General features: G+C 42.8%; 1 protein-coding gene across 2 annotated transcripts in view; it reads left to right on the top strand.

Moving 5' to 3' along the window:
* The window catches only part of cpped1 (calcineurin-like phosphoesterase domain containing 1), a 241,961-nt gene that overhangs the window by 158,114 nt on the left and 70,587 nt on the right, over window positions 1-13,260 (top strand). The window contains exon 4 of one of the 2 annotated variants that reach the window (XM_063059097.1): window positions 8,100-8,537. The exons of the other annotated variant lie outside the window; for it this stretch is intronic. Coding sequence (XP_062915167.1) covers window positions 8,100-8,191 — 92 coding nt within the window. The 3' untranslated portion in view covers window positions 8,192-8,537. Of the gene's footprint in view, window positions 1-8,099; window positions 8,538-13,260 lie in introns of those variants that run through there. 2 annotated transcript variants of the gene reach the window in all.

Below are 13,260 nucleotides of genomic sequence, written 5' to 3'. Positions count from 1 at the left end.
GGTATGTTCCATTGAGGCAGGGAATGTAGAGTGAAAGAACCATGGTATACAAAGTATGTAGAAAATCTAGTTCAGAAGAAAAGAAAAGCTTATGAAAGATACAAGAAACTAAGTACTGTTAGAGGTCTAGAAAATTATAAGGTTGCTAGGAAGGAGCTTAAGAATGGAATTAGGAGAGCCAGAAGGGTCCATGAGAAAGCCTTGGTGAGCAGGATTAAGGAGAACCCCAAGGCATTCCATAAGTAAGTGAAGAGCAAGAGGATGAGCCGTGTGAGAATAGGACCAATCGGGTGCAGTAGTGGAAACGTCTGCATGGAGTCGGAGGAGGTAGTGGAGGTACTTAATGAACACTTTGCTTCAGTATTCACCAGGGAAAAAGACCTTGGCGATTGTGGGGATGACTTTCAGCAGATTGAAACGCTTGAGCGTATAGACATTAAGAAAGAGGATATGCTGGAGCTCTTGAAAAGCATTAAGTTAGATAAGTCACCAGGACCGGATGAGATGTACCCTAGGCTACTGTGGGAAGCAAGGCAGGAGATTGCTGAGCCCCTTGTGATGACCTTTGCGTCATCAATAGGGACGGGAGAAGTACTGGATGATTAGAGGGTTGCAAATGTTGTTCCCTTGTTCAAGAAAGGGAGAGAGATAACCCAGGAAATTATAGACCAGTGAGTTTGACTTCAGTGGTGGGGGCAAGTTGTTGGAGAATATCCTGAGAAGCAGGATTTATGAGCATTTGGAGAGGCATAATCTGATTAGGGATAGTCAGCATGGCTTTGTCAAGGGCAGGTCATGCTTTATGAGCCTGATTGAATTCTTTGAGGAAGTAACAAAACACATTGATGAAGGTAGAGCAGTTGATGTAGTGTATTTGGCTTTCAGTAAGGCATTTGATAAGGTTCCCCATGACAGTCTCCTTCAGAAAGTAAAGAGGCTTGGAATCCAAGGAGACCTTGCTTTGTGGATCCAGAATTGGCTTGCCCACAGGAAGCAAAGGGTGATTGTAGATAGTTCACATCCTGCATGGAGGTCAGTGACCAGTGGTGTTCCGCGGGGATCAGTTCTGGGACCCATTCTCTTTGTGATATTTATACCATGACCTGGATGAATAAGTAGAAGGGTGGGTTAGTAAATTTGCTGATGACACAAAGGTTGGGGGTGTTGTGGATAGCCTGGAGGGGTGTCAGACAGAGGTTACAGCGGGGCATCGATAGGATGCAGAACTGGGCTGAGAAGTGGCAAATGGATTTCAACCCAGGTAACTGTGAAGTGGTTCATTTTGGTAGGCTCAATTTGATGACAGAATATAAAATAAATGTAAGGACTTCTGGTAAGGCACAAGGCAAGATGCAGCACAGCACTGAGCGCTGACATATAACCCTCCTTTTTCAAGTTCTTTAGGACTCGTAGACAGTCTTAATACAAGGTTGAGTCGGAGAAAGATCTAACTAATGATGTAACCTCAAAAAAAGATCGAAATTCAACCAGAAAACAAGATACCAGCAGACAACACCAAGCTAGCGATTCATCCGAGGAAACATCTATGCTAATTAAGCAACAATGGCAACGGAGATGGAATCGCTGCAAGAAACAGTAGTCCACATGCTAAAGAAGACGCTGGAAAAGGCTCTCGACTCCATACAGAAGCAAGTGGCAGAGAATGGCAACATTCTCCGGTCATTAAAAAGGCAAGCGGACATTCATGCTAAAAAATTTAGCACTGTCTTCAACAAAATAGACAACATTCAGGTTAGCTTACACAAGAATGAGAAAGTTACTAACTCCTGTCTTGCGGAGGTGACTAAGATATGGAAGAAGTTAAACGACTTGGAGGACAGATCCAGGAGAAACAATGTGCGGCTGGTCAACTTACCGACAGGCGCTGAGGGCAACGATCCAAGAGGTTACCTCCAGGAGATGTTGCCTAATTGGATTCCAGAGCTCAAGAATTCCCACAACACTCCATTGGAGATCGATAGAGCACATAAGATCTTTTCCAACAACACCTCAAGACCGCGGACCATAGTTTTTAGGCTTCTACGGTACACCGACCGGCAGGCTATCCTGGAGGGCGCGAGGAAAGCCAAACCTACTCTCCCAGATGGCACCCAGCTACAGTTCTTCGCAGACTACCGCCCCGGCATGATGCAGGAACGGCAGGGATACAAGGAGATACGCGCTAAGCTTCAACAGATCAACTCGTTCTTCATATACCCGGCAATTTTGAGAGTGAATATCAAGGGCCTGAAGATGTCATTTAACTCGGCAGAGGAAGCAAAAGCTCTGAATTCATCGGTGCTGGGAGATATGGAAGAAGACCCTGGGCAAAGTCCACACGCCCCTTGGGAGGAGATGAACCTGCATTAAGAGCTCAGACCAGCCTGTATGCGCAATCTAACAGGCACGGGCAAGTTAACGTCCTGGGTGTGAAGTTTTCTGGTTATTCTTTTATTGGAAAGTCATTCGTCGCACTTTTGTATTTAGTTAATTAAGGGGCAATTTGTCTCTGTGTATTGCAGGTCAGAGTTTTAAGGTAATGGGTCAGTTAACTTGTGAGTACAAGGATAACATGGTAAAGTGATATAAGTCCACCTAGATTTATACTTTTTATCTTTTACTTCCTAAGGTGATATTCAATATACCCAAATGTCATACTTCATCAAGAATGAAGCTGAAAAACAGCAGTTTGTTCTGATTCTGAATAACTTTAGTTGTACATGTCCATTTCGGGTTATGTCTCCAGTAGACTTGTTTACGTTCCTGGGCGCCAGGTAAGACATCACTGGTGCCATCGCTAAGCGACGGTCTATTAAAGCAACAGTTTCTCGCAAGAGAGCTGTTGAGGTCTTGATTATGTGGTATATTATATTTGAGACGGAAATGGTTTTAATTATATAGGTTAATGGGTTTGTCCAGGTTTTTTTTTCTTGTCTCTGATATGATTGTCTATGAGAACTGCTTTGCCTTTCTAATTTGTTGGTGCTAGAGGGGGGCGGTTATTGTTCAGTGTCTGACATTGCTAAGTGGCACTCACAGATGTTACAAAGCAAAGGGTTGAATGTGAGGGGTGATGGGAGGGCGGTGGGAAGGGGATAACTCAGGGCTCCACCACCAACTTACAACAACGGATTCAGGGGAAGATGAGCAACACAGATAAATTTAAGAATTTTACTGTTGCATAAAATAGGAATGCTTTGTCTGTGTATGCACTACTATTCAGTTCGTTGGTGGAGGGGAGAGGGATGGGGGGAGAGAGGGGTAGAGGGGTGATGGTGATGAAGGTTGGGGGTGGTTGGGATAAACAGTCAAAATGTAATTGGCAACTGGTTGTATTGAATGTAATTTGTTGGTGTTGCAATAAAAAATAGTAATAAAAGAAAAAAAAATAAATGTAAGACTCTAGGCCGTGTGAAGGATCTGAGAGATATTGGGGTCTCTGTCAATAGGACACTGAAAGCTGCTGTGCAGGTCGACAGTGTTGTTAAAAAGGTGTATGGTGTGTTGGCCTTCATCAACCATGGGATTGAGTTCAAGAGCCGTGAGATACTGTTACAGCTATATAAGACCTTGGTCAGACCCCACTTGGAGTACTGTGTTCAGTTCTGGGCACCTCACTACAGGAAGGAGGTGGAAACTATAGATAGGGTGTAGAGGAGATTTACAAGGATGTTGCCTGCATTGGGGAGCATGCCTTATTAGAATAGGTTAAGTGAACTTGGCTTTTTCTCTTTGGAGCGACAGAGGATGTGAGGTGACCTAATAGGGCTGTATAAGATGATGAGGGGGATTGATCGTGTGGATAGCCAGAGGCTTATTTCCAGGGCTGAAATTGCTAACACGAGGGGGCATAGTCTTAAGGTGCTTGGAAATAAGTACCGAGGGAATGTTGGGGGTAAGTTTTTCCACACAGAGTGGTGGGTGCGTGGAGTGCTCTGCCAGCAGCGGTGGTGGAAGCAAATACAATAGGGTCTTTTAAGAGCCTCTTAGATAGGTACATCGAGCTTAGAAAAGTAGAGGGCTATGCGGTAGGGTAATTCTAGGCAGTCTCTAGAGTAGGTTACATGGTCAGCACATTGTGGGCCGAGGGGCCTGTAATGTGCTGTAAATTCCTATGTTCTATGTTCTTTACAGAGATGAAAATTATTTATGCCACAATGGTAGTATAGCGGTTAGTGCGACGCTGTTACAGTTTGGGGTTTTGGAATTCGGAGTTCAATTCCAGCGTCTTCAGTAAGGAGTTTGTACGTTCTTCCTGTGACCGTTTATGTTTCCTCTGGGTTCTCTGGTTTCCTCCTACGGTTCAAAGGTGTACTGGTTAGTAGGTTAATTGGTCATCGTAAATTGTCCTGTGATTAGGCCAGTGTTAAAGAGGTGGATTTGCTTGGCGGCACAGTGCATTGGGCCAGAAGGGCCTGTCCTGTGTTGCAAGTCTAAATTAAAGAAAATAATAGATATGACATGGTGGAATAAAATGACAATCTAAATCCTACTGAATTGAAATTTTCCTTCAATTTCATCATTGCTGGCTTGTGTGTGTGGAACAGATGGCAGCCGGTACCAGCAACTACCTTGAAATGAGCTGGCAGTTCAGTCCCATGGAGATCTCTGCAAATTTTGGAATTACTTTCAAGTAACAGAGTTCCTCAGTGGAAGAAAAGTGCAGGCAAAAAATCACTGTCTGTCAGCATTTCGGCTTTCATATTTGTGCTGACTGTACAGAAAACTGTTTAAACTCAATAAACATCCGAGCTAAAGCAGTGACTTAAGACTCAAATACCAATTTAGATTTTCCTACAGATTATTCCCAGGAGAACCAATATTTTAGGTTGGAAATAATGAAATAAAAAGATGAACCCTTTTAAAACCTCACCTAAGTCCTCCTTATTATTCATTGAGATACAACATTCAACAGGCCCTTCCAGCCCTTCGTACCGCGTTGCCCAGCAATCCCCCAATTTTGTCTTAGTCTAATCACGGGACAATTTATAATAATTATCCTACCAGCTGGTACGTCTTTGGACTGTGGGAGGAAACAGGAACACCCGGAGGAAATCCACGTGGTCACAGGGAAATTGTACAAATTCCTTACAGACAGTGACAGGATTTGAACCAAGGTCACCTGTACTATACACCTACTAATCACTACGCTATCATGCCACCCCAAGTTTGTTGGACTGGCTTGATTTTTAATTAGCCTTTTAACCACATATGCCAAAATTGGTTTCCAACAGATATAAACAAAATACATTCCATAGAACAAAGTAAATTTATAACTAACATGTTTAATTTTTTTTGTTGATTTGGATTAAAGCAATTATTGAAGGTATAGGGTTATTAAAATATGCTATTTGTGAAATTAAGATTAAGATATTTAACTTTCAGATTTATTTATCACATGTACGTTGAAACATCCAGTGACATCCACTGTTGGCGTTAACAACTGACGCACCTGAGGGGTAGCCCACAAGTGTCGCCACACATGCTTGTCGTTTAATATGTTCTGTTTCGATGTGCTTGGTGTTGTTCTGCCAAGCATTGTGAGCATGCTATGTTGGCGCCGGAATGTGTGGCGACACTTGTGGCCTGCCCCCAGCACACCCTTGTGTGTGTTGCCCGTTAACACTAACAACGAAACGCATTACACTGAGTGTTTCAATAAATAAATCTGAATCCATCTCCGGTGATCTCTGATTGGGTCATTGTTGAGCTGGAATATTTGAGGAAAGCTTAATTTGATCCTTGGAGCTTGGAGAAAGTTTGAGGATCCTAATTAATTAATTCCTGCTCCTGTATAAAATAAGCTTGCTCGCTTTTTCCCCCCTCCCAAGATACCCTCCTTTCAGGTGTGTCCAAGATGACACCTGCCAAAGTTCTGCAGGCAAGTGGTTTACAGTGCCACCCCTCAATTCTTTAAACCCCATCCATAATAAAAAGTTAAGTAATGATTGTCTTTACTGAGAAATGAGGTAGCAAATGATTTTTTTAAAGAATGCAGTGAGATGTTGTCACAGGAAATGTCTCACACTGGCCTGGCTTGTAATAATGCGTGATGTTGCATGATACATTTTTAAATCTTGTCAGACCAGGTGTACACAACAGTATTTGGATAGTATACAGTTACAGTAATATTAGTACTATTGAGAAATAATCTTATTTTTCTATTGTCTTTTTTAAAAGATTAATATTAATAATTTTTAACAGGTTTTCTAAAATACTTCATTTACTTCATTCTTTCTCTGTTACACTTTTAGTGGCTGTCGTCATGTCTGACGATGACAGGCAACCTGTGCAGGAGAGTTTCTAATGTGGAAAAGCCACTGCACTGGGGCAGTTCCATTCCCTTGACCTCAGAAGCCCAAGTCCACTGGTACAGACAAGCATCACAAACTGGGTCTTCCTTGGTTGCAGTGGATGACCGTGATGTTTTCTGTACCCCTCGCTCTCCACGGAGCGTTGCAGTGCTGCCTTCCTGACCATTGGATCTCACCGTAGCTCTCGTCTGTTCCATCCGCCAGAGGTGAGTTCGCATGCTGGGACAGGCATGTCCCTAACTCAGGAGGCCACCAGCTACCCTCACCTGGTTTAGCCTACCTGTCAAAGGGTATGGCCACTGTTGCATGCAAACAGCTGTTTGGAGCCACAGGTGAGAAATGAGTGACTGGTGGGAACCGAAGCTGAGTGAGCTGCCCCAGAATAGACATGACAAGCCCCTTCACCAGAGGTACTACCCCTTCCCTGGACCACCCCATACACTCTAGTAATAGTAAAACAATGAATATACAGAAGCAAAAGGACTGAACTTATTTCCTTAAAAAGTCACCAATTATTGTTACTAATTAATCAATGATAATCTCTGCGTACAATTACCATGGTGCACAAAATAATTTTTTAGAAGGGTAACACCAATTTGGGCACAACCCTCAAAAGGTTCGCCACCCCTAGGCTAAATGGTTCACAAACAGCAGTTCTGCTTCATCAACATTTTCTTAATGAGGTCTCATAACTGGATCTGGGATGCCAAAGGTCCATCTCAAACTTCCAACACTAGGCAGCGCAGTCCTAGAGAAGATAAGGCTCAAAGTATATTCCCTCAATGTTCATTTTGTGTTCAGAAGTGCAGGCACAGATATATCCTTTTTCTTCCTTTAATTGCTTCCAAAAAGAAGAAAACTGGATTCAATATAATATGGAGAAAAGGTCATGAAGCATCTGCCAAAGTCAGTCTTCTTTCATAGATGTGAAAATGACTGTTGATCCATCTTTATCTGATTTTCTGAGCTTTTCTTTAATTGTCTGAGAATACAAGATGTCTTCTGATCATCATGTAGCAGTTCTGATTCCACTGATTCAGTTTCGTGTACTAGTTTAATAGCTGAGGTCTAGACCTTCCTATCATTAACTCCGGAAGACAGAAGGAGAAACCTCTACCTTGTATCCAACATAAATTATGTGTAACACAATTGGTTGTACTTACTCGTGCACTTTCAGTTCCAGTGAGTACCTATGGGCTGTAAATGTCACATCTTTAAACACTCAACAAGGTCATAGATGACCATAGGAGCAGAGCAGAATTAGGCTGTTTGGCCTATCCAGTCCTCACTGACATTCCATCATGGCTGATTTATTATTCCTGTCAACTCAATTCTCTTGCCTTTTCCCATAACTTTTGATGCCCTGATTAATCAAGAATCTGTCAATCTCCACTTTAAATAGACCCAGTGACTTGGCCTCCACAGCTGTCTGTGACTGTGAATTGCACAGATTAACCACCATGTGGCTCCTCATCTCTGTTCTAAAGGGACATCCTTCTGTTTTGAGTCTCTGCTCTCTGGTCGTAGATGCCTCCACTATAGGAAACATCCTCTTTATGTCCACTCTGTTTAAACCTTTCAATGTTCTATAGGTTTCAGTGAGATCCTCCCCCACCCCCACCCTTCAAAACTCTAGCGAGTACAAGCTCAGAGTCCCCATAATCTGTAATAGCATGGAACCCTTATCATTACAGCATAAGCAGGGATGAGAACAACAAAAATCCTTCACAGTGGTATTTTGTAAAGTAATTATGTCATATCTTTCTATTATACTCCAATATCTAGAGCAAGCATTCAAACCAGCCAGCAGTAAATTTGCTGCTAATCGGAAGAGATCTCGAAGGACCCTTCCTACTGCTAAACTAATAACGATGTGACAGGCTGTTCTTGTTCCAACCTACTGTCATTAGGGCACCCTGCTGGAACTGCTGAAGCTCTGGTATCTGAAGCTATTGGTAAAAAAAATAACATAAATAATAAATTGTTAAGTCTTAATTGAATTTTCAAAGATGCAGTTTCATTCTTTTTTGTGCTGAATAGATTAGTATCTGTCAGAATTCATTTCATAGTTGTACTATTCTTCTTAGCTGCTTTTTACTAACAATAGAAAATTCTAACCAGTGTAAAACTACAAGGTAGTTTTCTCATGTATCTCTTAAATATTTTCCTATCACTGGGAAAAATTCACATTTCTAATGCAAGTACACAGAAGAGAATGAAGGATTTTGCTTTTGAAATAAGGAGAGCTATGAGGTTTATCCAATATTTAGCTCTTTAAAGTTAGCACATTAGCACATAGGAAGGAATTGGGGCTGGAATTATCAGCCAATTAACATCCCATATTCCTTGCCAAGTTAATAGTAACACTTGACAGTGTTTGTGCCCAGGAGTTCATCCTGGTACCACTGAACATGTTATACTACAACAAGTGTTTTATTCTTATTTATTTGTAGGGTGATGTTTATCCTTATGACCACTCCACCATATTCCAAGAAAAACGTACTTATCCCTTATCCACAACACTTCCAATCAAATTACCATACTAATGATCTAGAAACCAGAGTTCAAATCCTGTGGAATTTAACTTTAAGAAATCTGGTCACCAGGAATGATAACTGCAGGACCATTAGATTATCCACTAATCCCCACTGGGGAGGAATTCTGCCAAATTTAACCCAACTGCCCAAAATGCCACTCAGACTCACTGATTTGTCCCAACAAGCCTCCCAGTTGTATCATGATCACTGCATCGGCACATAGAAAGAATAAAGCTAGAGGCAAGAACCTGGTCACTGGATCGTGGCATGGCAGAAGTTGCTCCTGCCCCAGTTGACCTCTCAGTCCTTCTCACAAATATCTGGTGTCCAGGCTGTGAAGCTGTCTCAAGAGACTGCGGATGCAGGTTTGATTTCAACATTTAAGAGAAATTTAGTTAAGTGCACGGATGGGAGGGGAGTATGGAGGGCCATGGACTGAGTGCAGGGTTGATGGGACTAGGCAGAATAATGGTTCTGCAGACTAGATGGGCTAAATGGCATGTTTCTGTGCTGTAGTGGTTCTGTGACTCTATAAAGTTACTGACAAAGCTATGTCACAGAACTGTACCTTCCAGGCAATGTGCTACAGTTCCCAGGTGCTCCTGGTTTCACCAGCAGGACAAGCTGGGAGAGGCATCAACCTTTCTCATGCACATCGGTGCCAACCTGGTGAAGGACAGGTCGTGTGGACGATGGATAGCGATAGACAGCATAACAAGAGAAACAAGCAATAAATCAGATTAAATCTCTGTAGTTCTGCCGTATCTATCTGTAAAACGTGGTGGGCAGACAGCAGGAGAAGGCTCCAAGAACATCCCTAACACAGCATGTGACTGCTAAAAAATATTCACCACATTCAGTCAGCACCACGTTTCTACTTCCTCTGAGAATTGCACCATCACAGAAACCAATCTTCAGCTAATTCAATTCACTCCACATGATAGAGTGGGTAAGCTTAGAGAACCAGAAAGCATTCTTGCTGTAATACTGAAAACTTGCACTCCAGAACTAGCCATACCTCTAGTCAAGTTGTTCCAGTATTTACAACTCTCATACCTACCGAACACTTGCTCAGGGACACCCTGTTCAGAACTATCTGGCTAATTAGTGCCCAATCAGTTTACTTTCAGTCCTCAGCAAAGTGGCGGAAGATGTTATTGATAATACTATCATAAGCATTTACTCAGTGATTTAGGTTTTACAAGCTCTACTAAACTCAGAATGAATCACAGATTGCGTTGAAACATGGAATTCTGAAGGTGAGACAAGAGTAATTGCCCTTCACATCAAGGCAGCATTCAACTTTGAGTGGCACTAAAGAAATCTGGAGACATCAAAGTCACTGGCCATCACATGAAAACACAATACTTTGCACAAAAGAAGATAATTGTGGTTGTTGGAAACACTCTTGCCCCAGTACATCCCAAAGGCAGTATCATCGGCATCTCCATTTTAAGTCACTTCATCTTATGTTGGAACGAAGATGATAGAAGTGCTGATAGAACAATGACTTCTAATACCGCGCCAAGTAAAGCGGTCAATATCTGCTTTCCCTTTCCTCTCCAGTCCTGATACGTTGACTGTTTATTCCTATCCTAGAAACTAGGATACCACCTGCCTTCCAAATTCCTTGTTGACCCTGCAAAATACCTTTCAGTGACTCATGTACAAAGACATCCAAGTCCCTCTCAGCTCCAGCACTCTTCAACCTCTCACCATTAAAAAACTACTCTGCCTCTGTGAGTTCCTCCAGCATTTTGGGTGTGCTCCATGTCTGCATGCAGTATGATCCAGACAACATTCAGATATGGCTGAAACACAGAAGGTAACTTTCATGAAAGTGCCTAAGATCTAGATGTCAGTGTGGGCTGTAAGGGGGATGCAGAGAAGCTTCAAAGAGCAAAAAACAGGTTAAGTGAATGGGAAAATTCATGGAAGGCAGAATATAAAGTGGAAAAATGTAAGTCATTCCCTTTGATGGATAATAACACAAAGGCAGAGTAACACATACAAAATGCTGGAGTCCTAATGAAGGGTCTTGGCCCAAAACTTCAACTGTTTATTCCTTTCCACAGATGCTGCTTGACCTGCTGAGATCCTCCAGCATTTTGTATGTGTTGATCTGGATTTCTTGTGTTTACAAAGGCAAATTATATTTTTAATGGTGAGGGATTTGAAGAATGTTGGTGCTGAAAGGAACCTGAGTGTCTTTGTACATGAATCACTGAAAGGTATGTGGGCACGTGGCCGAGTGGTTAAGGCATTCGACTAGCGATCTGAAGGTCGTGAGTTCGAGCCCCAGCCAAGGCAACATGTTGTGTCCTTGAGCAAGGCACTTAACCACACAGTGCTCTGCGATGACACTGGTGCCAAGCTGTATTGGCCCTTGCCCTTCCTTTGGATAACATTGGTGTCGTGGAGAGGGGAGACTTGCAGCATGGGCAACTGCCGGTCTTCCATAGAACCTTGCCCAGGCCTGCGCCCTGGTGGGCGAAGACTTTCCAGGCGCAGATCCATAGTCTCGCAAGACTAACGGATGCCTTATTATATTATCTTGCAGGGTCAGTAAAGAATCTGAAAGGCAGGAGGAATCCTGGTATCCTCTGCAAGAGCACTTCAGTACAAAAGTAGAGATGTCTTGATCCAGTTGTATAGAACCTGGTGAGACTTCATCTGGGATATTACGTATCAGTCTGGTTTCCCACCTGAGAACTGATTAATGTGTAGAGGGTGTGCTCTGAAGATTAATTCCTGGAAAGGAGACTAAGCAGACGAGCTCTATTCTTTTAAGTTTTGAATAAGGTGAACATTCTAATTTTTTTTCCGAGGGCCAAAGCTGGTGGAGCCAGAATTTATATTACCACAGAGACACAGTTCCAAAATAAGTGGTTGGCCATTCAAAACAGGGATGAGAAGTAATTTATAAACACAAGGGATTCTGCAGATGCTGGTAATCTTGAGCAACACACACAAATGCTGGAGGGGGCTAAACAGTTGATGTTCCGAGACCCTTCATCATGACTGGGAAGGAAGGAGGCAGAATAAGAAGTGGGGGGGGGGTTATTTTTTGACCCAGAGGTGATAGTTTGACAGGGAAAGACATTTTCTCGCAGGGTATCCCTCAATTCTAGGTACACTGAGCTGAGCTCTAAACACAAAATAATCTGCAGATTCTGGGGTCAAAGCAACACTCACAACACACTGGAGGAACTCAGCAGGTCGGGCAGCATCCGTGGAAGAGATCGGTCGACGTTTCGGGCCAGACGAAGGGTTCCGGCTGGAAACGTCGACCGATCTTTTCCACGGATGCTGCCCGACCTGCTGAGTTCCTCCAGTGTGTTGTGACTGAGCTGAGCTCTGATGTTTGGAAAGCTGCATTAGAAACAGATTTATTATTACTATTATTGAATGTGTCAGTTTTGTGGCAGTAACACAGTGCAAAGACATAAAAACCTATAAATTACACAAGTAAGTAAGTGCAAACAATCATGGATCATTCAGAAATCTGCTGGTACAGGGGAAGAAGCTGTTCTTGAACCATTGAGTGTGGGTCTTCAGCTTCCTGTACCTCCTCCCTGATGGTAGTAACAAGAAGAGGGCATGTCCCAGATGATGACGGTGCTTTATAAAGGATGCCGACTTCTTGAGGCCCTGTTTCTTGAAGGTGTCATTGATGGAGGGGAGAGAGACAGAGCAGAGTCTGTAACTCTCTAAGCCTCATGCAGTCCTGTGTATTGAAGGTGCCATACCAGGCTGTGATACAACTAGTCAGAATGTCTGTGAAGGTTCTCAGTTATCCAGGTTATTGTATATCAAGCAGTAGTAAATCAAGGCACCACATATCAGCTACTTACAATGCAGTCCTAATATCTCTACTCCAGCGTCTCCACAACAGTTCACACCTCCATTCACGCAAAGATAAGACTAATGACCCTCTCATGACCTCTACGACTCTTCACGACCCTCATGTGATTGCTGTACCTTTGAACAACTCCCCGAGTTTATAAACCAGAAAACTGCACACAATGGATTAGAACTGAAGAAGCCTCTTGGATGAGTGGCAAAACATCTTATAGACAACACCGCAAGTCCAGTTGCTTTGATTTACTCCTGCTTGATAAGCTAGTCAAAATGCTCTCCACAGTACGTTTATAGACAATTTTAAGAGTCTTTGGTGAAATACCAGGTCTCAAACTCTTAATGAAGTAAGAGTGGCTGGTGTGCCTTCTTTGTTGTTTGCATCCATGTGTTGGGCCCAGGACAGATCAGCTGAGAAGCTGATGCTCAGGAACTTGAAGCTACTCACACTTCCCACTGCCAAGCCCTCCATGAGAACTGTTATGTGTTTCCCCAACTTTCACTTTCTGAAGTCCACAATCAGTTCCTTGGTATATCGAGAGGAAATCTGA

This window comes from Mobula hypostoma, chromosome 9 (genome assembly GCF_963921235.1).
Source record: "Mobula hypostoma chromosome 9, sMobHyp1.1, whole genome shotgun sequence".
Taxonomy (NCBI): domain Eukaryota; kingdom Metazoa; phylum Chordata; class Chondrichthyes; order Myliobatiformes; family Myliobatidae; genus Mobula; species Mobula hypostoma.
Note: the sequence above shows the minus strand (reverse complement) of the source record. Positions and strands in the feature narration are given on the sequence as shown.